Source organism: Phyllobates terribilis, unplaced genomic scaffold, assembly GCF_046119375.1.
Source record: "Phyllobates terribilis strain yellow unplaced genomic scaffold, ASM4611937v1 Scaffold_3__8_contigs__length_932513732, whole genome shotgun sequence".
Taxonomy (NCBI): Eukaryota; Metazoa; Chordata; class Amphibia; order Anura; family Dendrobatidae; genus Phyllobates; species Phyllobates terribilis.
This window is the reverse complement of record NW_027362763.1, coordinates 915,311,160-915,338,262: the sequence shown is the minus strand read 5'-3', so window position 1 is coordinate 915,338,262 and position 27,103 is coordinate 915,311,160. Positions and strand designations below refer to the sequence as shown.

The 27,103-nt window shown below is 41.8% G+C and overlaps 1 protein-coding gene across 1 annotated transcript; it reads left to right on the top strand.

The window, feature by feature from the left end:
* Positions 1 to 2,607: 2,607 nt before the first annotated feature.
* HNRNPU (heterogeneous nuclear ribonucleoprotein U) lies at positions 2,608 to 14,460 on the top strand. Its single transcript, XM_073672794.1, has 14 exons — positions 2,608 to 3,330; positions 6,374 to 6,473; positions 6,559 to 6,632; positions 7,019 to 7,158; positions 7,248 to 7,347; positions 7,871 to 7,983; positions 8,109 to 8,372; positions 8,469 to 8,588; positions 9,115 to 9,237; positions 10,457 to 10,625; positions 10,755 to 11,021; positions 11,307 to 11,506; positions 12,447 to 12,521; positions 12,791 to 14,460. The coding sequence occupies exons 1-14, from the start codon at positions 2,781 to 2,783 to the stop codon at positions 12,842 to 12,844; spliced, it is 2,349 nt and encodes a 782-aa protein (XP_073528895.1). The 5' UTR covers positions 2,608 to 2,780; the 3' UTR covers positions 12,845 to 14,460.
* Positions 14,461 to 27,103: the final 12,643 nt, after the last annotated feature.

The window sequence follows — 27,103 nt, the reverse complement described above, 5'->3', positions numbered from 1 at the left end:
GCAGGAGACCGTAATGGTTTCAGTAGATGAGGCAGCAGTGGGCACCAGGTAGAATAACTATACATAATAAATGTACAAAACACATTTCAGTGCCAGAGAGGAGGATCACTACAAGCACCAACAATCTGGTGTCACTGTGTGTAAATGGTGATGTGTGAATATAACACAAGTAAAACGTGCTTCTGGGGTGTGGAAAATAGTCATTTCTATGGGAATGAGCTAAATCCCATTACTTGAAAGTACCTTAAACTGTATGAAACCTATTTAATATACAGTGGGTACAGAAAGTATTCAGACCCCTTTAAATGTTTCACTCTTTGTTTCACTGCAGCCATTTGGTAAATTCTAAAAAGTTCATTTTTTTCTCATTAATGTACACTCTGCACCCCATCTTGACTGAAAAAAAAACAGAAATGTAGAAATTTTTGCAAATTTATGAAAAAGGAAAAACTGAAATATCACATGGTCAGAAGTATTCAGACCATTTGCTCAGTATTGAGTAGAAGCACCCTTTTGAGCTAGTACAGCCATGAGTCTTCTTGGGAATGATGCAACAAGTTTTTCACACCTGGATTTGGGGATCCTCTGCCATTCTTCCTTGCAGATCCTCTCCAGTTCCGTCAGGTTGGATGGTGAACGTTGGTGGACAGCCATTTTCAGGTCTCTCCAGAGATGCTCAATTGGGTTTAGGTCAGGGCTCTGGCTGGGCCAGTCAAGAATGGTCACAGAGTTATTCTGAAGCCACTCCTTTGTTATTTTAGCTGTGTGCTTAGGGTCATTGTCTTGAACCTTCGGCCAAGTCTGAGGTCCAGAGCACTCTGGAAGAGGTTTTCATCCAGGATATCTCTGTCCTTGGCTGCATTCATGTTTCCTTCAATTGCAACCAGTTGTCCTGTCCCTGCAGCTGAAAAACACCCCTATAGCATGATGCTGCCACCACCACGTTTCACTGTTGGGATTGTATTGGGCAGGTGATGAGCAGCGCCTGGTTTTCTCCACACATACCGCTTAGAATTATCACCAAAAAGTTCTATCTTCGTCTCATCAGACCAGAGAATCTTATTTCCCATAGTCTGGGAGTCCTTCATGTGTTTTTGAGCAATTTCTATGCAGGCTTTCATATGTCTTGCACTGAGTAGAGGCTTCCGTCAGGCCACTCTGCCTTATGGTCCGACTGGTGGAGGGCTGCAGTGATAGTTGACTTTGTGGAACTTTCTCCCATCTCCCTACTGCATCTCTGGAGATCAGCCACAGTGATCTTGGGGTTCTTCTTTACCTCTCTCACCAAGGCTCTTTTCCCACGATTTCTCAGTTTGGCTGGATGGCTAGGTCTAGGAAGACGTCTGGTGGTCCCAAACTTCTTCCATTTAAGGATTAAATATGAGTGTCTGAGCATAGGGTCTGAATACTTATGACCATGTGATATTTCAGTTTTTCTTTTTTAATAAATTTGCAAAAATGTCTACATTTCTAGTTTTTTTCAGTCAAGATGGGGTACAGAGTGTACTTTAATGAGAAAAAAAATGAACTTTTTAGAATTTACCAAATGGCTGCAATGAAGCAAAGAGTGAAAAATTTAAAGGGGTCTGAATACTTTCCGTACCCACTGTATAACACAGGAAATGGTCCTTCTGGGAAATAGTAATGTCTTTAGGAGTGAGCTAAATTCCATAACTCCAAAGGACCTAAACCATATGAAACTTACACCGTATATAAAGGGCAAAACGTCCATCTGAGTTATGGGAAAAGGTCACCTCGCTGTGAGGTGGCTGAAAGCTAGTAGTTCAGGACCAAACCACTAGAGGCAATAAGGTCCTTCTTAGTTCTGGGAAATAAGATGGCTGGTGTAGAGCTAGCTAAGCTCCATTACCAATAAGGCTCGGGTCCCTACAGGCAGGGGTGGATTGCGGTGCAAAGGGCCCACCAGTAACATTGACCCTGAGGGCCCACGGTTCAGCTACATACAACCTTACCAGTCCCTCTGTCACAAATGTATGTGTAATTCTATATAATACACTAGGTGGCTTGTTACATACTCCTAAGAGGTTGCTTCTGTCTGTAGACTGGGGATCATGTATTGAGCCAAACACTGCTCAAGGCGGCTGACCAATGCATAGGGGCCCACCGCGCTCCTCTGTGGACCCGACTGAGCCTGGCTGTGGGCTATGGGGTGTAGTCACAACCTTTAAAGGGGGTGTCCAGGTTTGTCATTAAAGCCTGCAGTGGGCAGACCTGTGAATCCTCACACAGGGTGTGGTTCACATCGTGAGGACTCCCACAAGTATATGATATACACATTCCCGGCCACATTGGGTTAGGCGTCCCAGGACCCACAGCCTACACATCAGCCCCATGCAGGTGACCACAGGCTGTCTTAGTGCCGTCCTCATACGTCACTGGCTGTGGGCTGAATGAGCAGCAGCCGTCCTGATTCTGTTTGATAATGGCAGTGTAGTTAGGACTGCGCGTGCGCAGTCACTAATGCTCTTTTCGCGCCATATCGCTTCTATCAGGAAGTTTGGGTAGGTGGCGCTGTAGAGTGTCGTACATTGAATGGGAGGCGGGGCTGGGAGAGCGCGCGGCAGTATACCACGCCCTTTATTAGGGCGGAGTCAGTAAACGCTCGGCGATCCTCTCACACAGTTGCTCATTCTCTTCCACCCCCAGAGGGCAGCGCGCTCCGTCCTTGTTTTCGCCGCCATTTTGAAGGAGTCGCGACGCAGGGAGAAAGAGCAGTGTGAACACCAGTGGCAGAGCAGAACTCCATCACCGCCGCAAACATGAGCTCCCCGGTCAACGTGAAGAAGCTGAAGGTGTCGGAGCTTAAGGAGGAGCTGAAGAAGAGGCGTCTGAGCGATAAGGGCCTGAAGGCCGATCTGATGGAGAGGCTGCAGGCCGCGGTGGACGAGGAGAGCGCCTCTGGCGGCGGCGCGGTGGGCGGGGGAGTCTCTGGAGAAGGGATGGATGTCGGGGAAGAAGCCGAGCCGGGAGTGGGGGAGGAGGAAGAAGACGAGGACGAGGAAGGCATGGAGGTGGGCGGCGAGAACGGCGGAGAGACGAGCCAGGACGATGGCGCCGAGGAGGCGGAGAGCAGTGCCGTCTGCCCGGAAGACGAGAATGGGGATGACCAGGGCTTCCAGGAGGGCGAGGACGACGACGATGAGGAGGAGGAGGACGACGAGGGCATCCCCGTAGGCCTGGAGGAGGAGGAGGAAGAGCAGGCGGACGAAAATGGCGGCGACAAGAAGGCGGAGGAGGGAGCGCAGCCCAGCGGCCCGAGGCCCCTCATGGCCATCAAGTGCGACGAGGCGGGGGCGTCCGCCCGGGGCGGTGAGTGCTCGGGTGTGCACGGCCGTTACTGTGTGACGTCAGTTCCGGGGCCCCAGTGTGCGCTGGCCCTCCCGGGATCAGCCGTCCTGCCCCATCTGTGTGTGGTGGGGGAGGGGCGCTACGTACAAAGCTCAGAGGATGGGGTTGGCTGGTGTCTGGAGGGCCTCAGCAGATAAAGGGAGTGCTGGCAGACAGCCTCACCCCAGTGTGCAGCCCTCGTACATCGGTCTTCTCCCCCATTGACATCAGTGCCTCTGGCTTCTCAATGGGAGGGGGGCTTCTGTGGCTGAGAACAAAGGGTGCTGTGCAGGCGGCTTCAGCCATCACTGCTCTGCTGTGTATGGGTCCTATTATCCCATAATACATGGGGACCCTCCTATACTGACGGTGTATGATGGGTTACAGGGATGGCTTAGGTCTACTACCAATGGTTAATGAGCTGGTGTCTTGGGAGAATGTGTGGCCTCTGGCAGTGATGTTTGGAGGAGCCATGTACATGTGGATTACGCATGTCCCAGATGATGAACCTTCCTGGCAATAATCCACATGTGTAGCTGTAACAGTGCGGCCCCATCACTGTAAGTTGTGGCCACCTCTTGTAAAAGCAGAGTCCCGTAAATAGTGTCACTAGGTGTCTGTCCTCCCCTGGGAATGCTGATCACTTGTCTGGATGTTACCTGGGTGGTCCCGAGTGTTACTGGGTTATATGGAATTGTAGGGTGAACGGCTAATGTAGGTTGTGGTCATCTCCGCTGCTTGTCAGGAAGTGTCCTTGTGGCAAGATCTGGGAATCCTGTCCTACTGTCAGACATGGCTCATTACTAGTAAATCAATAGATCCAAAATAAATACGGTCATAATCAATTGAATCAAATCAGAAAATGACACCCCACTCCTAAATACAAGGTGGGGTAATCATACCATGACCACAGCAGTTGTCATTTAAAATTAGTGTTCATTAATAAAAAAAAATATTTTTAAACAACATTAAAATGCACAAAGCAAAGTACCTCAGTTGTGAGGGACAGCAGATAGCTCTGTCCTATTAACAGTTATTGCTCTACAGATCAAATTATGTCTAATTGGGAAGGTTCATATTTATAATAATTGCTCAAATAGCAAAAATCAACAAATTACCAGTCCAATAATTAGCACATAAAAAAACATTCACAAAATCACATAATCCATATGGTAAAAAGATTAATGAACAAATAGGATGGAATCCATGTCCTGAATGGAGTAAAGTGCAAGGTGCAAATAATACCAATATGGAATAAGAAAATATCTCAAAACCAAATATAAATGGTAGAGCGCAAGTAGAATGCAGCACTCAACACTTGGTTGCATATGGATATCCAGCAATTGCCATGAATTACCTGTGATAATGGAGGAGCTCTGTATAGGTTATGCACGCGTCCCTCAACCAGTTATTTATTTTAATTATGAACCTTCCCAATTAGACGTAATTTGATCTGTAGAGCAATAACTGTTAATAGGGCAGAGCTTTCTGCTATCTGAGGTTCTATGCTTTGTGTATTTTAATGTTGTTTAAAAATATTTTTTTTTGTATTAATAAACACTAATTTTAATGACAACTGCTGTGGTCATGGTTTGATTACCCCACTTTGTATTTAGGAGTGGGGTGTCGTTTTTTGAGTTGATGGCTCATTACTAGACAGAGCTGCTTTGTGGTTAGTGCTGTTGTGTATGGTTGAAGGGTCTACCCACAGGTGACTCTTATCACCATGCTACACAGTAGGTGGTACTGTCTGATGGTGGCCTCTTCCAGTGGTCAGACAATCTTGTATTTGCTGCTCGTCTGTAGTAAGTGTGGCAATTGTTCATGTTTACCCACTACTTGACAAACCTCTTCTTAAGCCCTGTCTCACCCCATGTAAAGTAATAAGATAAAATCAGATGCTCACCTAGCATGGTAAACACCGTGAGGTTTTGGCAGCGGGTCTCTCTTCGCTTGCTTATGCCACGTGAGCGCTGCAACCAAAACTGTTTGGATGTCTAAAGTGTAAGCCGGCACTGAATCCGGGCACTGGCTACTGATTAGTGTTTGTATGATATAAGTGTTGTATCTGTTAGCACTTAAAGGGAATCTGTCAGTAGGATCACCGCTCCTAAGCAGACATGTAGGTCATAGGAAGGCATCATTTATTCAATCTTCTATCTGCAATCTGATGTCTTATTTCAGAGAAATCCACGTTTTTCTTATGTAAATGAGCTGTTTCTGACTATGGGCCGGCCGCTGATCTCTGGAGGCAGATGATTATAAATGAAAGGGTGTTACCAGTGTGAGACATGTAGATCAGGAGAGCAGACATTACACAATACGCTGGTAACTCCTCCTTACATTTATAATAATCTCCTGAGGCAGATTCTCCTGCAGATCAGTGTCCGGCCCATAGTCTGGAACAGCTCATTTACATAAGAAAAACATGGATTTCTCTGAAATAAGATACCTTGAGATCTGCAATAAGATATGACTTTATTCAGCTTCCTCTGACCTGCATGCCCATAATGACGGAGTAGGGTTGATCCCACTGATTACCTTTTTAACACTGGCATTTTGTTACAGATCTTGAAAAAGTAATGGATTATAAAGGGGTTTTCTAGGGAAAATGAAACTTTTTACCTGTTGCTTGGTATATTAAAATAATTTATACTTTCCTACCGACCCTTATCGGGATCCAGCGCAGGCCGCTTGGTAGCCTTTACGCTGAAAGGATGTCATCACTGTTCTAAGTGGCATCAGGATCCTGCGACCTGTAATTGGCTCCCATGGTCAGGAGACTTCAGCTTCCTTTAATATTTGATATACTAAGCCACTTTTAAAATTTTAATGTTGCACATACAATCCCTTTGATAAACCAGACTTGTACTGTATGTTACACATGAATTTGTAGTTTAATTGTATGGCTGCTGAAACTTGTTGGCACTGCTGGCTGGGAAATATGGGTAAATCGAGTCAGAAAAAATGGTGTAGATGCTGGGGAATAAAGCTTTCAATGTTTTTTTTTTTTTTTTTCCTTTAGAAGGCAAAGATCAAAAGGATAAGAAACGGGGAGTAAAAAGACCACGTGAAGATCATGGCCGGGGCTACTTTGAATATATCGAAGAAAACAAATACAGCAGGTTTGTGGAGTACATTCATCTAATGGGATATTTTCTATCTCCATACATACAGTAGTCTTATAACTTACAATACAAAATTTTGTAGGTCAAAGTCACCACAACCACCAGTAGAAGAGGAAGATGAAAAACTGGATGAAACAAATGTTCTTCTTGACACCTGTAAGTAGCAATGTACATCTCAAAATCAGTATGTGGGAAATTAGTTGGTTGTAAAGACTTGTTTGTTAGGCCTTGTACACATACTGCGAAAAAAGAATGCATGGTTACTTTGACATAAAAATTACACTAACATGGCAAGAAGTATTTTTCCCTGTCCCGATGACAGGACCTCGTAGGGCATTTTTTAGATTAATATGATGCAGTACACTTTCATCCACAATCTGCCTCTAATAAGGGCAAGGGTGTCAGACCAGGGATGACTGACTAAGGACCCTATGTTATCAATTTCTGTAGCACATGCCGCCTTGTATATACATACTACTTAAGCCTGAGTAATTTTATTTCTATATATATATATATATATTATTTATTTATTTTTTTACCAGATAACTGTGATCTTCACTTCAAGATCTCACGAGATCGTTTAAGTGCCACTTCTCTTACAATGGAGAGTTTTGCTTTCTTGTGGGCTGGTGGCAGAGCCTCTTATGGTGTCTCAAGTGGCAAAGTCTGCTTTGAGATGAAGGTAAGTTATGTTCTAGATAAGTCCTGTAGGTCATTTTTTTTTTTTTTTTTTTTTGGCTGCTGTACTAAATGTTTTTTTTTTTTCTTCAGGTGACAGAAAAGGTTCCTGTGAAACATCTGTACTCTAAAGATATTGATGTCCATGAGGTGCGCATTGGTTGGTCCTTGAGCTCCTGTGGGTTTATGCTAGGTATGTAAAATGTCAAACCCGAACAGTTTTTCTGGGTTTTCTATAAATGATGCCTAATCCCTGTATGATGCAACTGAAACTTTCTAACATACTTATTAATGATACTAATCTGTGAGTGAATGAGAATACTAGTTGGAGGCAGCAGTCCTGTGTACACATAGTCCTGCTGTCTGCTGTGAAGTGTATATAGTGGTACCCAGGCTAATGGCCTGCAGGATGTAACTACTGGGCTCAGGATGGCTTACATTGCTCAGCTAACAGCAGGAGTAGGTGTATGCTGCCTGTGCATGTAAAGTGTTCTCAGTCACTATAAGCAAACCAAAGGCCCGCAACCCCTTTAATTCCTCACTTACTCTACTTGTTCATCTTCAAATCTGTATGACTTTAAAATTAGAGAGGACTGGCTGTTCCTTAATACAAATGAAGAGTATAGGAGTCTTAGTGACTGATATTTAACTGACCGTCTATTGCTGATTTGTCTGTCTTGTCATTTGGCCTAAATTGATCTATATAACTTCCACAGGTGAAGATGAAGACTCCTATGGCTATTCACTAAAAGGATCCAAGTCCTGCAATGCAGTGACTGAAGAGTATGGTGAGAAGTATGATGAGAATGATGTCATCGCCTGTATGGCGGTAAGTTTCTTTACCCTGTTTTATCTCTCTAGGCTTTTTTGTGTAAAGATCAGATATGTATACTTTTAGCAGTCAGGATGTATGTGTTTCTACGCATTTTATATTCAACTTTTTGTGTTTTGTAGAATTTTGAAGGTGAAGAAGTTGAGCTTTCATTTGCGAAAAATGGGCAGGACCTAGGAGTGGCTTTTAAAGTGGATAAAGATATGCTATCCGAGAGACCGCTTTTCCCACATGTCCTTTGTCACAATTGTGCTGTGGAGTTCAACTTCGGCCAGCAAGCTGAACCATTTTTCCCCGTTCCTGAAGGTTTTACATTTATTCAGAATGTCTCCCTTGATGATCGATTGAGAGGTCCTGTAGGGCCTGAACAAAAGAAGGATTGTGAGGTATGCCTGCATTTCTCGTTCATTTGTGTGATGATTAGCCCTCTTCAAAGAGGTTCTCGTTTTACTTTAATATTTTTCCTTTTTTTTTATTCTTAGGTTATTATGATGATTGGTTTGCCAGGAGCTGGGAAAACCACTTGGGTCAATAAACAAGTTTCTGAGAATCCTGGAAAATACAATGTCCTTGGAACAAACAATATCATGGAAAGAATGCTGGTAAGGTTCATGGGCTTCACTCACTTTAAATGAAATGTGAAAACTCTGTGATTTTTAGCTCAGAATTTTTTTTTATATTTGCCATTGTTACATCTAGAAAGTGGTAAGCCAAAGCTAGAAATCACTGACTGTACAGATATAGCCCAGATTAATCAAAGAAATTTCTTAAGAATGGTGTAAACTGCTTTGAAAAGTCGTAAAATTTAGCGACTCTTGGTGGTTTCACACCAGCTTTGTCAACCCAAAATAGGCAGAGGGTGAAGCTACAGTTTGTCCAATTCATGATGAGTTGTGGTGTTCTTTAAAACAACTCCTTAGTCATGTCATGGACTGGAGTAAGATTTCTTGCGTGTCAGTGGTGTACTTCCAATTCATTAAAAGGCGTACGACTTAATGAATTAGGAGCATCTGACTTCAACACTCCCTCTTCAAGACCAGTGAGAAAATGGAGTCTTGATGGATCTGGGCTATCAGCTGCAGTATAACATACTTTAACATACTTTTTTCTCTCCCCATCCCACCTCAGGTTGGTAATAAAAAGATGACTGACACAGGAAAACTAAACGCTTTGCTGCAGAGGGCCCCACAATGCCTTAGCAAGTTCATTGAAATTGCTGCTCGGAAGAAGAGGAACTTCATTCTAGATCAAGTAAGAGTTCATAAAATCGTTCTTTATTATGACACATGGATGACAGAATGGTGTCTACATCCGCTGATCCAGAGCAAAGAATGTCTGATTATCTGATGGTCCCAGGCCATCCTTTTTATTTCATGGACTGCTTCACACATTAAAGGGGTTGTCCAGTACTTTTAAATATGTCAATGTGTTTTAATGATGAATAGAAGCTTCTTTCTAATTACCTCCTGGTGCTGTTTCTGCCTGTGAGTGGTGCGATCGGTGGCCACTCACAGGCAGCACGTGACCCCCCTCTGCAGCAAGCTCTGATATCCGCTGATGTCACAACAAGTCCAGGCTGCAGCCGAGGGTCACTCTTTCACGTTCCACCGGTGGCTGCTGGGTTGTGGGCGGGGTTACCCCGCGCGTCACACCCGGCATCCACCGCGCACTCTCCCTCTCCCCATTCATTGGGAAAGCACGCGGTGGATGCTGGGCGTGACGCGGGGACCCCAGCTCTGAGTCACGCCTCACTTGTCGTGATGTCAGCTTGGGGGTCACATGCTGCCTGTGAACGGCCACCGATAGCGCCGCTTACAGACAGAAACAGCACCAGGAGGCAAATAGAAAGTAGCTTCTATTATTAAAGCACACTGGCATATTTTTAAAGGTATTGGACAACCCCTTTAATGGCTGCCTCTACATTCTGTACTTTTCACCCATGGCTGTGTGCTTTTTTTTGTGGGTTAAGCAGTCATAATTGTCCATTCTTACCAGTTATGGTCTTTGTAGGGTAATTGTGTCTAGAGCCTATAAAATCTTATAACTAAATCAGACTTGGGGTATTTGATTGGATTTCCTACAAGCCTAATCTCTGTAACAGACATCCAGCAGATGGTCACTGAAGACTGCTGGATTTAGCGGCACAAGTAGCCTACAGTAGGGCTGCAGCAGAATGGTGAGCGTGACCTGGCTAAACTGGGGTGTGCAGTGTCATCTGTCACTGCCAAAAAATACTTACTATTTGTATTGACTATTTTGCATGCTACATTTCTTGAATTTTTAGGCCTTCACATGCAGTATTTTGACTGAAGGACTGTAACTGTTTTTTCCTCCGGTTTTTCTTTTTTTTTTTCCTACTTTAGTCACTGTAAACAGCAGATGGGGCTTTTCTTATCTAAGATAAATGCTTGCAATTAATTTTTCTTACGGAAAGTACAAAAAAAAACAACCTATTTTTCTATTGTCATAGACAAATGTTTCTGCTGCTGCCCAGAGGAGAAAAATGTGCCTGTTTGCTGGATTTCAGCGGAAGGCTGTTGTTGTGTGTCCAAGTGACGAGATTTATAAAGAGAGAACTCAAAAGAAAGCAGAGGTTGAAGGAAAGGACCTTCCTGAGCATGCTGTGCTGAAAATGAAAGGTTGGTGTACAAAGCCGCCTTTTTGTCATGTTTTACATGACTAGACTATCTGCTGATGTCCAACTCTGCCTGTAATGTTAGTCTCATGGTGAAAAATACATTGCATATTTTGGCCTTTTTTTTTTACAGGGAACTACACACTACCAGAAGCCAGTGAGTGCTTTGATGAAATTGTTTATGTGGAACTGCAAAAAGACGAAGCGGAGAAACTTATAGAGCAGTATAAAGAGGAGAGCAAAAAATCTCTTCCACCTGAAAAGAAGCAAAATGTGGGAGCTAAAAAAGTGAACAAGAACAAAAACAAGTCCAGAGGTGGAGTAGGGCATGGTCATGGTGGACATAGAGGCCGTGGAGGTGGAGGCTATAATATGCGTGGAGGAAACTACCGTGGTGGAGGTATGTTAAAATTCTTGCCTATTCTACCCTGTCCATAGAGTAAATCAGGATAGTCACTCCATAATCTGGGGAATATAGAAACAAAACTGTAAATATTAAGACAAAGCAAAACTCGTTAACGAATGGTTTAAAAAAAAAAAAAAAAAATGCAGCAACTTCTAAGCTACTAATGGCGTCTCTTTGGAATTTATTTTCTGAAATGCTTATCCTCTAAAATGTCAGTTGTTTGTTTTTAACTTGTATTCATTCATTCATTCATTCATTTTTTTTTTTTTTTTTTTTTAGCTCAAGCGAATCGTGGTGGATATAACAGGAGGGGTAACATGCAACAGCGTGGAGGCGGCGGTGGTGGTGGAGGAGCAGTTGGTTATCCATATCCTCGTGCACCCGTCTATCATAACAGGGGTGGTTACAATAACCGTGGGAACTATGGCCGTGGTGGTGGTGGTGGTGGTTCTATGCCCAGTCGTGGAAATTACAATCAGGTAAAACTTAATGGGTATTTTATTTGTTTGACATCCATTAACTTTTTATCAGGATGATCCCTTTTACAAATGCTTATTTAATTTTATATTATAAAGACATCATCTAAATTGCCTTCCTTTGACATGACGGTGAACTCTTAATGTATATATACTTCTATAGAGCTACCTTTCAGAAGGCGAGCTGCAAACTTGTGCTAGAGAGTGAAACTGATCTGGAGTAATGGATCTTATGACCTAATGTGAAAATGATAAAAGGTGGCATAAGCTTAGCTGTATTTCTCGGATTATAAGACGCACCCCATGTTAATACAATAGAAAGTGGGAAGAACACTTCCTACTAGCCAAAACTTCCCTGGCAGTGTTAAGTGGAGGGGTCATTATCAATAATTGTAATGCATTAGGATAACATATGGAGGTAATAGATCCATTGTTGGTGCCGCTGCAGCATATGCATTATACACAACTGTACAGCGTGCACATTATGTACACTCTCTGCAGTGCACACATAAGCACAACACTACTGACATACAGTATGTGTGCAAAGCTCTGCTTTATTTTGAAGATCCTTCCTGGCATATGTGATTCATCACATGACCTGAACACTCCTTCAACTATTCAGTATCTGCAGTGATGTGCAGGTCCAGCTTGCTTTCTGTCCTGCGCTGATCATTGTCTAGTAGGAGGAGAGAGCAGTTCTTGGTGATCAGGAAAGACGCTCTGTCTGATCAGTTATAGGAAGCTGGCTCTCGTCCCACACACGGAAACCTCTTTTTTTTTTTTAAGTGTCCTCTAGTCAAAAAAAATATGATAAGTTATACTAGAACTGTTACTATACTGACTAGATGTCTGTTTTAAACTTGCTTTTTCTCCCCTCTAGATATTAAATGTCTAACTGCATCTAATTTTGATTTTTAACTCTTGACTTTTGTTACATCTGCAGAACTTTAGAGGACGGGGAAACAACCGTGGCTTCAAAAACCATTCTCAGGGTTACAACCAGTGGCAGCAGCAGGGCGTAAGTATTGTCTGCAAATCTAGGAACGAGTCCCCAACTGTGACCCGCTACAGCCTCACCCAAGGACGCACCTGACTCTAGATTTTAGAGTATATTCCACTTACTGCAGGATACATTAAAGGATCTTTCAGTATCTAGTCACAATTAGGCTCCTAGTGAAATGAGTAGAGATGAAATTCAAATGTTACACATAACCAAGCAGTTCTTGTTGGCATCTAAGCTTACAAGCTTGTTAACATGTTAATATTTACCCCTTTTTCTAATTGCAGCAATACTGGGGTCAAAAGCCATGGAGCCAGCAGTACCACCAAGGATATTATTGAATACCCAAATAAAAAAGAACTGATACACATTTCTCTTCAAAACCTTCACAAGAAGTCGACTGTTTTCTTTAGGCTAACTTTAAAACAAAACAAACATTCCACAAGAGGAAGTGCCTGCGGGTTCTTTACTGCTTTTGGTTCATTTTAGTTGCTTTTTGGGTTGAGTTTTGTTTTTGTACATTTTTATTGCAGTTTTAAAGTGATTGATAAGAACCTCAGCTTTGTGCACGATAAGAGAATGTGTCAGTATTTCAGGGTTTTACATTTTATCTGTACATTATTATTTTTTTTTTTCATTTTTTTTTTACCATATAAAAAGTAAAGAGATTGCTTTGTAACTGGCGTTTTTATTAATCAAAATGACTCCATTGGGCACTAGGAAAGGAAGTCTGCAGTCAGGTTTAGCTGTCACTTAACATGAAGACGTAAAGGTTTTAGGCCTGTGTAGCGGTCCCTTGATGACCCTGCAATTACTATACATCGTGTTAGTTCTGGGAGTGAACATCCTGATCTGTCGGGGCATGAAGGCTGTTTGCCAAGTGAAGAGTATAATCTTAGAAAAATTAAAAAAAAAAAAAAAAAGATTGCAAGCAAGTTGTGAGGTTGGAGTGTATGTCAATAGCTCTTAAATCTTCTGCTTTACCTGTGGAAACCGCAGAGACTTAACTTGTGAAGGTTTAAAACTGTGTTTGCCATTTGTTAAATTTTGATTCTGCAAAGAAAAGGCGAATCTGCCGGTTTCTTATTAAACTAAACTTGTAAATCTAGTTGTCTGGGATCTGTATGAAGTTAGCCGTGTTTATCTCCACTTCCCCTTCCCTTGCAGTTCTTATTTGCCTAGTATGCTTGTAGTTGCACCATCATTGTAAACTAATGATATTGTGAGTTATATTACTATAGCATTTTTTGGAAAATGTCAGTTCTTTCCATTTTGCCTGCTAACCTCTAACGAGGGTGAGCTGGAATCCATCCATAGAACACTTGCAATAAATAAAAGTGAATTACACTCTTGTGTTTTGGGATTGTCACCAACTTCTCAGAAACCTAATCCCTGCCCCATACAACTGCCATGTCTGTGATATGCTTAGACTTGACTGCAATTAAAGAGATGGAAGGAATTGCTGATCTCCACACTCTCTCCACTATAACCTAGTGGATTGGGATGCCGTCCATTTTACAGCAGTTGGCCTTGATCCATATGCACATCTCAAAGGCCATGGCATGGCAGTCGCCTCAGATATACACCAGCTGCTTTATGCTCCCCAAGACCCGTGCAAAGCAGTTCTGCGGTGTCCCAACCCTGCGATGAGAAGCATGGTATAAAGTAAACCGTTACATGGAGGGATTTTCACCTATGTCCCAGCTGAATGGTGCAAAATACTATGGAGCAACTGACGTTCTGTGGCTTAATGCCCGTAAGGTAAAGTTTGTCAAGCCTGACTCCCGTCTTTTAACTTTGGATGGGAGCTTCTCCAATGAACTGACTTTGTAAATACATGCTTGATTTTACTATTCTAATTAACAAGTTTCTGGTAAATTGTATAACTCCGTTAATCCCTTTTACACAAAGGGATTGTCCCCACTTCTAGTCTGAAATAAAGTACTCCTATCATTTCTCTGGTGCCTTATTAATTTCCTGTGTGATCATTTAAGAAAATGGCAACGTTTACAAATACGTGATCATGGCTCTGATTGTAAACTTTGTATAACCATATCGGGGTCTGGTTTAAAGATTCAGAAGTATTGTCTTAAATAACTAGGTTTGTACTTTGCCTTTGATTGAAATGAGACTGACGAATAAAAGCAGTAAGCAACCACTATAGGCAGGGCAAAAGCAGAAAATACAGTTTGTGGCAGCCTCTTCCAGAATGGTGGGCTTTGCCTGAAGAACTGCTCAAGAGAAGTATAACCTAACTTTAGACAGTCTGCTGGCGGGTCATACTGTACACACTGCTAGGAAGCAAATCTGCTGAAGGCTGTGTCTGGGGGCTGCATTGTTATACTGAGCTCCACTGGATACAATGGTGTTCTGTTTGAAGTATTGCTTCCAGTCCTACTGGCGGTACTGAATATATGCTTGGGAAAGCTCTTTACTTGGAAGTCTGCACTATTTGAATTGTTTTAGTTTTGCAGACCAGGTCCCCCCCCCTCCCCTCATATTACTATAATTGAGAAAACAAGACGACTTTGCGTCTTCTGTTTCGCTCATTGATGTCACACTTGAATTTACATGCTGCAGGGCAAACATTTGGATACTTGGTATTGACATGGCACAGAACATACAGACAGCTAGGAAATCTGCATGCTTTTACACTGACAGGTACTGGAGCTGTTTTTTAGTTTGTTTTTTATAGATGTGTGAATATTTTGTTTTTGTGTTTTTCAGAAATCCTTTGCATGAATTCACTGTCAAATGTGAGTAACTTCCCACCAGCCTTTACATGCACAGTATATATACTTTTTCTTTAAAGAAGCAATCCAATTAATTTTACTTGCTAATCCTGTGTAACTGTGTACTGTAAATGCAATCTATTACTTACCAATCACAGTCTTTCCCAGAATCCAGCACCGCTGTGGTCCTTTTATCACTCATGTGACTGCAATTCTGACCAGCCAGCTCACACTGGGTTCGGCGTGAGCCAAAAGTCACATTTACAGTGTAAGTCTATGGAGCCTCATTATGACACTCCATAGACTTGCCTTGTAATGGCAACTTGTGGCTCACACGCAGATCCCAGTGTGGGCTCTGGCAACCGGGGAGTTCTGTGATCGGTAAGTACTTGATTATTGCACTTGGCATGTTTACACTGATTTAGCAAATAAAGAAGCACTCCCAGATTCTTTTTTTTTTTTTTTTTTTTTTTTTTACTGCTGGAGTGGAGCTATTAATGCAAGTTCCCTAGTCTTATACTTGCCAGCCGCTGTGTGGAGCTTTCTGCCTCTGCTCGAGTCCTGCTTCACCGTCTTGTGATCACAACTTCTGACTGGCAGGAAGTCAAGGTTGTAACAGTCACAAGCGCTCAATGTAAATCTTGAGAGCCTTGTTCTGGCTCTTGTAGACTTGCATTGAGTTGTGACTTCCAGCTTGTCCAGTGAACACTGGAGCGATCCAGCCAGTCACAAACTGCTAGAGACTTAGTGGAGTGACATGGTTAAAAGATGAAGATGGTGGCTGGAAAGTATAAGGCTAGGGGCAGGGAACTGGATTAGTGGCACCACTCCAGTGCTGCAATGAAGAAGGGAAAAAAAGCCCTTGATTGGTGCTTTTAATAGTGGCATCCCATGACCAGATTTGCTCAGAAGATGGAGCACCAAGATTGTGACTTTTTTTGTAGAGCAGATTTATAGCCAGGTTGAATGAGGTGTGGAGCCTCCCTAAATTCCACAAAAGATGGTGTCTTTCTATTTAACGTTTATGCTGATGCTTCTCTTTTATATCCTGGGTAGAATCCAGCCTCTTCCCATTTACAAAAATGACACATTTTTAAGTATACATGAAATTGGGATTTTGCTTGACAGCGTGGTGGATATTCCATTCCAAGGGGGAAAAAATAATAGAGGGATGAGTGCATAAGTGTATTGCACACCAGTACCGTGCTATGAGTAAAATCTCTGGTGTACATTTTAGTGATGCTCACAGTGGTCTTTCTTTGTATTGCATCATACAGTTCTTGGCCTGTGTAACGCTGTCATTCTATTTCTTTCAGTAGCTTGGTTTGTATCGTTAAACATACTAGGTGAGTACTAGATACATTGGTAAGTATATATTTGTGCTTCCTGTCGTAATTTGTTCTAATGAAACTAGAGGAATTATTTGGCCTGTCTCATCCATCTAAACCTTATCATAGCATATTAGCTCTTAAGAGTTGGGGCCTAGTATCTTCCAAGCCATGATTGACTACACCTTTGCTAAGGCACTGTCATAATACTTTGGTATAGTAGAGCATATGCAGCAGATCCTTTTTAATACTGGGCATTTCCTGCATATTTGTCATACTATCACAATTGACAATTCTAAATATATTTACATTAATAAAAAATTGCTTAATCCCACTCATTCCTATACATCCCTACCCCTATGTAACGAAAACAGTTTTTACCCTTTTTGGGAAGGCTTTCTATAAGATTTTGTAGTGTCTAGGAATTTCTGCCCATCCATTCAGAAAAGCTTTTGTGAAGTCATACACTGAATGCCTTGCAGTCTCCGATCTAGGTCATCCCAAAGGTAATCGATGGGATTGATGTCAGGGTTCTGTGTAGGCCAGTGAAGTTTTCACCCCGAACTCCCCTAGCCATGCCTTTTTATGGATATCTCCTTGTGCACTGGGTCAGTCATGCTGGGATTATGTGGTCTAGACTAACCCCATAGCATTATTCGTCCTCTACCACCAAACTTTACAGATGGCACAATGCAGTCAGGCAGATCACATTATCCTGCCATTCACCAAACCCTGACTTGTCCAGCAGACTGCCAGATAGACATGATTGGTCACACCTTTCCACTGCTCCAGTGTCAGCATGCTTTACCACATTCTATCCAACACTTGGTGTTGTGCTTAGTGATATAAGGCTTGCGTGCAGCTGTTCGGCCATGTCATGAAGCGCCCGAGGTCCAGTCTTCTTACTGATATTATTGAGTCAGCAGAGTTTTGGCATCTACCCCCTAAACACCTGGCAAACCCGATCTGTAACTTTGTGGTCTCGTGGTTCCTAAAATCTTACACTTTTCAGTTGATGGAATATCTAGGAGGGAAGAAATGTCACATACTGACTTGGTATAACCATGACTCAAAAGGCCAGCGCTCTTTAGAATGACTCAGTCACTCACAAATGTTTGTAAAGGCAGACTGCATGGCTTGGGGCCTTTTATACATGTGTGGCATTGTGACTCAATGAAGAACCTGAATTCACTGATTTAAGACATATCCTAATACTTTTGTCCACATAGTGTGATAGTCGGAACAATGTCAACACAGAAATGTTCAAACTAAGTACAGGTGCTTATTACCTGTGCAATATTAAAGAAATCCTGAAAAAACAGCACTGATTGGTGGCCCTTGAGGACTGGAGCTGTGCATCACTGTGATAGAGCCAGAGAAGAGCGGAGATTGTCCTCTATCAAGCCAGACCTGTCAATCAAAGAAAGAGGGGTTAGAAATAGAACAAGCAGGTGAGAAGGTGAACTTAAAAGTTTGGCCCTGCTGTGATGCACTGAGCACCTGTGCTTGGTTTGAGCAGTCCTTCTGTGCTGACCGTCCTTTTAACTCCCCGGGGACACAGTTCTGTGACATTATTATGGACACCTGAAAACCTCTGAGCCAGAAGGGGTGATAATTTAAAGGCCAACTCTAGATATCCTCATGTATACAGCTTATTTTCAGAATGAGTGCTAAAGTATATCAGACCTGTTTCACATATGGAGCGTGTTCAGGATGGGTTCTGCCAAACCGCTTATACTGAATTAGACTTCAATTCTTTTCCTTAGACATTAGGAAATATGGCTGCTGCACGTTTTACGTGCAAAAAAACATCGCTCTACTTCACTTAGATTCATAACACTGTACTCATGTCCCTTTTTTTCCTCTAGCATGAGTAGTATTGCAACCCGTGACATGTCTTCCATCATGAGACTGGTCAGATCAATTTTGTTGAGATAAAGGTGATGGCAATAAAAGTGGCATCTAGTCCTCAGCTTTGGTGACAATGTATTCACTTTACGCTTTTGCCAGAACTAGACAGACATTCTAAATCACACAACGGATTTCTGTGGTTCACATACAGGTCTCCTAATCAACTCCCAAGAAATTGAGCATTTAACCAACAGGCAACATTTGCACTTGCATGGGTCTCGGGTGTAAGCAATATCTCGCTTTTGACCTATTTTATACTGATATTAAGCAGGTCAACTAGAAAGGGGGGTGGGGAGGGTACCTTTTATCTCTAAGTCTATACTTGAAATGTAAATTTTGCTGCAGAATGCTGTTCAGTGATTTTGGTATTGATACACGGCACTTTGCACATTTGTCTTGCGATTTATCATACTTTTATCAGTTGGATTCTGTGTGTTTCTATTTCTGCACACAGGTTGAACGTATACTATAGAGATACCAGTGCAAACAATCATATGGTAGACATTTACTCTGCATGCAGTATGCCATGCATAGGATTAACTACTGTGTGTGTGTATATGCTTCTACTGGATTTTAGTACATTAATGTGAACAGAAGCCATGTATCCAACATGCAATGCATTACTATGGTCTGGAACATGATGGTATAAAAGTTGTGCCTGTATGGGAATATTTGACTAGTTCTTTGCTATATAGGACATGTTTTAAAGGTATAGGAAACAAAGCTAAAGCTACATTAAAAAAAAAAAGTGTATACAATGCAGTTAGTGTTTATGGGCACCAAGCTTCCAGTGTAGTGCAATCGCAAACTGGAAGAAATGCAAATCTGTAACAGTATTATTGTATTAGTAACTGGATCGTGGGTTGGGTCATTTTCATTGACCTACTGTTTTCACTGCGTGTCATGCATCCTGGGGGATACTGTTATCTTTGTAGTTCCAAGAGCTCAAGGACCATCCATGAAGAGATCAGAGCCATTTACTAAACAAAGATCCAGCAGAATATTACATATATAGTTTTCTTTGCACCCTTATCTTTTGTATTGAATAAATTGTTTGGTAAAAAAAACTTGTTGCCTCATTTATTGAATGTTTCCTTATAATATGAATGTGGATGGGTTTTGGTAATGGTCTGTGCTTGCAGCAGTAGCATATAAGAAAGACATAAGTTAGAGCAGATTTCTCAGTGTATCTAGGAAACAAAGCAGGAGAGTGCTCCTAGTGACCCCTTCTCAGGATATTGGAAACATACAGGGTTCATATACATTTAAATGACATGCCCAAAAGACCAGTGATGGTCGTGTAACTGCTAATAGACGTGGTCCATATAATTAGGATTGAAAATTAACATCTAAGAATACTATTTAAAATGATGAAAAGTGGGTACACAGAAGTCACAATAATGCGTCACACTTCTGCAGGCCAATTTATGCTTTTTGAAAAGTCACATGCATATTACGATGCATGAGAACAGAACTGCTTATTCCAGGAGAGAACAGCACTCTCTGCAGTATGAGAACTGCGCTGCCCTCTGAGAAACACCACTCTGCCAGTACATGGAGATGCTGTGGCTGGCACCATGTTTGGCAGCGTCACTATGTTCTATGCAGGAGGCAGGGACATCACGCAGAGCCCCGTGATCTGTGTACTTATGGCTCCTGCTACTGGCTCCCCAGTTCTGTTGCCAGAAGGGCTAGCAAGACTGAAGAGGTGGAGCCATGGAGGAGGGTATCACTGTGGACTGCTTTGCATCCTGCACACTACTGACTTGGTGCAGGAACAGACCTCCAGGTCCATGAGGTGCACAATCTAAACTGAGAAGAGAGGGACATAGTGACTGATGTAGTGGGTGACTATGGGGGCTCTTGGATGTGGCACTAAGTCCTTTGGTAGTGCATTGAGCTGTAGGGCGGATTGCTGCTAAAAGGGAAAAAAAAAACAACTCTTTAAATCTTCTTCCTGAACGGAGTGTAAGTGCAAACGGAAGTAAGTGTGTGACTTGTGTTTCAGTGACTTTAGATTCAGGGAGTTTGGAAGGGAGGAATTTAGACTGAATTGCTGTCTGTATTTTATTAATTCTTTACATTTCTTTTTACTTAACATTTCTGTCTAGGGCAATCCCCATTAGGAAATGAGCTCCACTATTGACAATGCTATCTTGTGTACATCTTGCCACATGTATGCAATCCTTGAACAGCCGGTCGTGGATGCATACTGATGTGCGAGATGTGTGCACGTTGTGCGTTTGGAAGCCCAGGTACTGGATCTAAATGAGCAGCTGGCAACACTGAGATCCATTGACAATATGGAAAGGAGTCTGCTGTTCACTGGGGTAGATGTGGAGGAGGGTGGTAGTAGGGAGCTGCAGGACAGTGAGGCAGCTAGCTGGATGAGAGAAGGGGGGGGGGGTGGGGGGTAGAGAGAAGAGTGCCAGGGATGCTAGTCCTGATCCGGCACACTCCAATAAGTTTGTAAAGTTGGCAGATGAGGGGGGTGGGGTGTCGGTGCAGGGGTAGCACTGCTGCAGCAAGGCCTGTCCTCTGAAAGCCGGAGGAGTGTCAGCTCCAGTAAGGGGGGAAATAGGAGAACAGGGCAGGCCAGGCAGGTGCTGAGAATATATGTGAATCTAATGAAAATGTAGAGTCCCTGTGGGTGGAGATAAGGGGAGGGGAGAAAAAAATAATAAATTACTGATATGCGTTTCTTATAAGTCTCCAAAAATAACGGAAGCAGCAGAGAATATCCTCATGAAGCAGCGACTCAAGGAGAAGTCATTATTATGGGGGACTTCAACTACCTTGATATACATTGGGGAACAGAAACCTGTAGTTCAAGCAAAGGTAATAGGTTTTTGACTACTTTGAGACAATTACCTTAAACAACTGGTTCAGGACCCAACAAAAAGGGGGCACTGCTAGGCCTAATATTAACCAACAGGCCAGACCGCATATCAAATATACAAGTTGGGGGTCACTTGGGTAATAGTGATCACAAAATAAGCTTTCATTTATCCTTTAATAAGATGTGTAGTAGAGGGGTTACAAGGACACTAAATTTCAGGAAGGCAAATTTCCAACGGTTGAGAGATGATCTTAGTGCAATAAACTGGGACGATATCCTGAGACATAAAACTACACAGAGCAAATGGGAGACATTTATTAGCATCCTGAATAGGACCTGTGCACAATATATACCCTATGGGAATAAACATGCTAGAAATAGGAGGAAACCACTATGGCTAAATAGAGCTGTAAGGGGCGCAATAAGTGACAAAAAAAAAAAAAACATTTAGAGAACTAAAACAGGTAGTGATGAGACCTTAAATAAATACAGAAAATTAAATAAATTCTGTAAAAACCAAATCAAGGCAGCAAAGATTGAGGCAGAGAGACTCTGCCAGAGAAAGTAAAAATAATCCCAAAATATTATTTAACTACATAAATAGTAAAAAAAACCTAAAAAATGATAGTGTTGGTCCCCTTAAAAATAGTCGGTGAAATAGTGGATGAGGGAAAAGCCAATATGCTAAATGATTTTTTTTTTCAACAGTATTTACACAAGAAAATCGCATGACAGAAAACATGATTAGTGATAACAAAAATTCTCCATTAAATGTCACTTGCTTAACCCAGCAGGAAGTACGGCGGTGTCTAAAAATCACTAAAGCTGACAAATCCCCAGGCCCGGATGGGATACACCAGCGAGTACTGCAGGAATTAAGTAACGTCATAGATAGACCATTGTTTTTAATCTTTAAAGGTTCTATAATAACATGGTCTGTACTACAGGACTGGCGTATAGCAAATGTGGTGCCAATATTCAAAAATGGGACAAAAACTGAACTTGGAAATTATTGGCCAATAAGCTTAACCTCTACTGTGGGTAAAATCCTGGAGGGTTTCCTAAGAGATGCTATACTAGAGTATCTGAAGAGGAATAACCTCATGACCCAATATCAACATGGGTTTATAAGGGACCGTTCCTGTCAAACTAATCTGATCAGCTTTTATGAGGAGGCAAGTTCTGGACTGGACCAAGGAAATGCAGTGGATGTTGTGTATATGGACTTTTCAAAAGCTTTTGATACGGTTCCACACAAAAGGTTGATACATAAAATAAGAACAATGAGGATAGGGGAAAATATATGTATGTGGGTTAAGAACTGGTTCAGTGATAGGAAACAAAGGGTGGTTATTAATGGAAAACACTCAGACTGGGTCACAGTTAACAGTGGGGTACCACAGGGGTCAGTATCGGGCCCCCTTCTTTTTAACATATTTATTAATGACCTTGTAGGGGGCATACAGAGTACTATTTCAATATTTGCAGATGACAGCTCTGTAGGGTAATCAATACAGAGGAGGACAATTTTATATTACAGGAGGATCTATGTAAACTAGAAGCTTGGGCTGATAAATGGCAAATGAGCTTTAATGGGGATAAATGTAAGGTAATGCACTTGGGTAGAGGAAATGTATAATTATATGCTTAATTGTAAAACACTGGGCAAAACTGTCACTGAAAAAGACCTGGGTGTATTGGTGGACGACAAGCTCACGTTTAGTGGCCAGTGTCAGCCAGCTGCTGCAAAGGCAAATAAAATAATGGGATGCATTAAAAGAGGCATAGATGCTCATGAGGAGAACATAATTTTACCTCTATACAAGTCATTAGTGCGACCACACTTAGAATACTGTGTACAGTTCTGGTCTCCGGTGTATAAGAAAGACATAGCTGAACTAGAGCGGGTGCAGAGAAGAGCGACCAAGGTTATTAGAGGACTGGGGGGTCTGCAATACCAAGACAGGTTATTACACTTGGGGTTATTTACTGTGGAAAAACAAAGGCTTAGGGGTGATCTTATTACTATGTACAAGTATATGAGGGGACAGTACAAAGACCTGTCTACTGATCTTTCTACTCTGAGGCCTGAGACGGGGACAAGTGGGCATCTTCTACGTCTGGAGGAAAGAAGGTTTAATCATAATCACAGACGCGGATTCTTTACTGTAAGAGCAGTGAGACTATGGAACTCTCTGCCGCATGATGATGTAATGAGTGATTCACTATTAAAATTTAAGAAGGGCATGGATGCCTTTCTTGAAAAGTATAATATTACAGGTTATATATACTAGATTCCTTGATAGGGCGTTGATCCAGGGAACTAGTCTGATTATCTTATGGAGTCAGGAAGGAACTTTTGGTGTTTGCCACATGGTTTTTTTTTTTGCCTTCCTCTGGATCAACATGTTAGGCTATGGGTTGAACTAGATGGACTTAGTCTTCCTTCAACCTTAAAAATTATGTTACTATAGTGTATATGTAGTATGGGTGTTTGTTTTTTTTCCTGTGTATGCTGTAGTTTTAGTGTATGTATATATACTGTGTGCATACAGTAGTGTTCAATATAATAGCAGTCCAATATGACCAGATTAATCACTGTTTTTGGTATAAATTATATTACCACGTCAAACAATTTACCAGTTGGTGCAGTAGATTCTAAAAAAAAACAGACTCAGCATTCATGATCTGCAGGTTTTTGAGTCTGTATTTGAATAATTAATTGAAAGGGGGTGTGTTCAAGTGTGGCGTTCAATTAATGAGGTCAATCATTCTGTGAAGAAACAAGTGGGAATCAGGTGGCCCTTATTTAAGGGTGAATCCAGCTCATGTTGTACATGCATTTCTCATTGAAAGCCTGCCTAAGAAGTATGGGTCTTTCGAGATATTGATCAGAACCGCGTACTTTGATTAAAAAGTTGATTGGAGGGGGTAAAACTTAGAAGTGCAGACAAGGATGGGCTGTTCAGCTAATACTCTGAAATGGAAAGCAAAACCAGAGAGCCATGTAAGAAAACTGAAGACTACCAGTCGAATGGATTGAAGAATTGCAAAGGCTCAGCCAATGATCAGCTCCAGGATGATCAAAGACAGTCTCAAGTTATCTGCAAGTTAGACGTCTGTGTGAAGCTAATCTTAGTAAGAAGTCCCCATAATGTCCCACGGTTTAAAAAAAAAAAATCCATGTACTGAAGTGGAGACAATTTGAAAAAGAACACATCAACTGGCCTAAGGAGAAATGGAGAAAGATTTTGTGGACTTATGAAAGTAAAATTGTTCTTTTTTTAGCCCAAGGGCTGCCGACAGTTCGTCAGACGACCCCCAAACTCTGCATTCAAGCCCCAGTACACTCTGAAGACAGTGAAGCAGGGTTATGCAAGCATCATGATATGGGCATGTTTCTCTTACTATGGTGCCGGACCTATTTACCCCATACCAGGGATCATGGGCCTGTTTGCATATATTTAAATACTTGAAGAGGTCATGTTGCCTTACTCTGAAGAGGATATGCCCTTTTAATGGGCGTCTCAACAAGACACCGACCCTAAACCAGGGCTGTGGAGTCCGTATAAAATGTTCCGACTCCTAAAATATATAATAAATTGGGTACAGTAGTTCAATGCAGTTTGTGGGGAATATTTTTTTTCATAAGAATTTGGGGAAGTTAAATGTTTTATTCCTGATCTAAGGGTCTAGACTTTTAGCTGAGATGAATCTGTGCTACAGTAAATGTATCACTTAAACAAGAGCCATGTATGAGGGAGTCGGAGGTTTGGCTTACCGACTCCACAGCCCTGCCCTAAATACACCCGTAAACTAGCAAAATCTTGGTTCCAGTCTAACAAAATTGAGGTTATGGAGTGGCCAGCCCAATCCCCGTACCTTAATCCGATAGAACACTAGTGGGGTGACATCAGAAATGCCTGTTGAGGCAAAGCCAACAAATGCCAAAAAATTGTGGGATGTAGTCAAAGCATCCTGGGCTGGAATAACAGTTGACAGGTGCCAGAAGTTGGTTGACTCTATGCAACATAGATGTTAAGCAGTTCTAAAAAATTGTGGGTATACAACTAAATATTAGGTTTGTGATTCACAGGAATGCTAAATCCTCCAAAAGAAAAAGAGTACATATTGTGAGTTTGAAAAGACAAATGCAGACACTGGCCTGTTCTTAAAAAAAAAAAATATATAGCAATGTTCATTTTTTGTTGTTTTCTGTAAAGTAGTTAAAAAATTATATACATTTTCTTCAGGTTTTGAATTAGAAAACAGTGTGCAATGTTCCCAATGCATGGAAATAAAAACTAGTAAAGATTGTGCTTAATTCATGTTTTTGAACACTACTGTAAGTAATATATATAGTGTACAGACACAGTATTTACGTTGTAATATACTATGTGTACATGGTGTTTATATTGTGCATGAAGATTGTTGCCTGATATGTATAAAGATTCTTTTCATATAGCTTGTGTAGATCTTTATATATGTGGTCCATGGCCATAGTAGTTTTCTGTAAATATATATCAGATATTGGTTACTTTATCAGTTTTGTGGCATAATTTCCATGCCATTTGACTCTAATAAAGACTTTGTCCACTTTCATTTGTTTTTAGGGGACAGGCTTCCTGTTTTAGTACAGTGATGCATGGACTGGCCACAGGTCTCCTGACTAAAATCAACACCTTCACATGTAAAGCTATTAAATATAGACAGACATGCAGCCAGTCCACTTACACTGCACAATTATTGTGAATTAGCTATCCTAGGAACGCTTGTATCACAACTGTACAATGTAAACAGGCTACCAATGACCCGACGATCGAGTAGTCATCTAGTGGGAAAAAAAATATTTTGCTGCACACTGCCCTGTACTAAGCCTTATTTTTCCAGCAACAAACGTGTCTTTAAAGATCAATGGGAAGAGTTCACATGCAGAAAATTAAACTAAATATATCTGTACCAAAGTTTAAACCTGTAGGAAAATTATCCTCATGTTGTAAAATCCAATATGCTACTTTTGTAATTAGTGTTTCTGTGCAGTTAACCTCCCTTTTAGGTTTAACAGCATGACTGGTTTGGCAGTGGGTCAGTAATGGTGTGGGGAAGAATTTCTTTGGAGGGCCGCACAGCCCTCCATGTGCTCGCCAGAGGTACCCTGACTGCCATTAGGTACCAGGATGAGATCCTCAGGCCCATTGTGAGACCATAGGCAGGTGCAGTGGGCTCTGGGTTCCTTCTGATCCATGACTATGCTAGGCCTCATGTGGCTGAAGTGTGTCAGCAGTTCCTGCATGATGAAGGCATTGATTCCATGGGACTGGCCTGCCTGTTCCCCAAACCTGAATCCAATCGAGAACATCTGGGACATAATGTCTTGTTCCATCCACCAATGCCACTTTGCACCACAGGCTGTCCAGGAGTTCACTGATGCTTTAATCCAGGTCTAGGAGGAGCTCCCTCAGAAGAACATCTGCCGCCTCATCAGGCATTGTAGGGAGGTCACACAAGCACGTGGAGGCCACACACAATACTGAGCATCATTTCCTTGTCTTTAGGCATTTCCACTGAAGTTGGATCAGCCTGTAATTTGATTTTCCACTTCGATTTTGAGTATCATTCCAAATCCAGACCTCCATGGGATATTAACTTTGATTTACATTGACAATTTTTATGGTGTGTGTGGTATATACACTGCTCAAAAAAATAAAGGAAACACTTAGACAACAGAATATAACTCCAAGTAAATCAAATTTCTGTGAAATCAAACTGTCCACTTAGGAAGCAACACTG

Coding starts and splice junctions, on each gene's coding strand:
- HNRNPU (XM_073672794.1), top strand. CDS start 2,781: ATGAGCTCCCCGGTCAACGTGAAGAAGCTGAAGGTGTCGGAGCTTAAG. Junction 6,474..6,558: donor GAAGAAAACAAATACAGCAG/GTTTGTGGAGTA, acceptor AAAATTTTGTAG/GTCAAAGTCACCACAACCAC. Junction 8,373..8,468: donor AACAAAAGAAGGATTGTGAG/GTATGCCTGCAT, acceptor TTTTATTCTTAG/GTTATTATGATGATTGGTTT.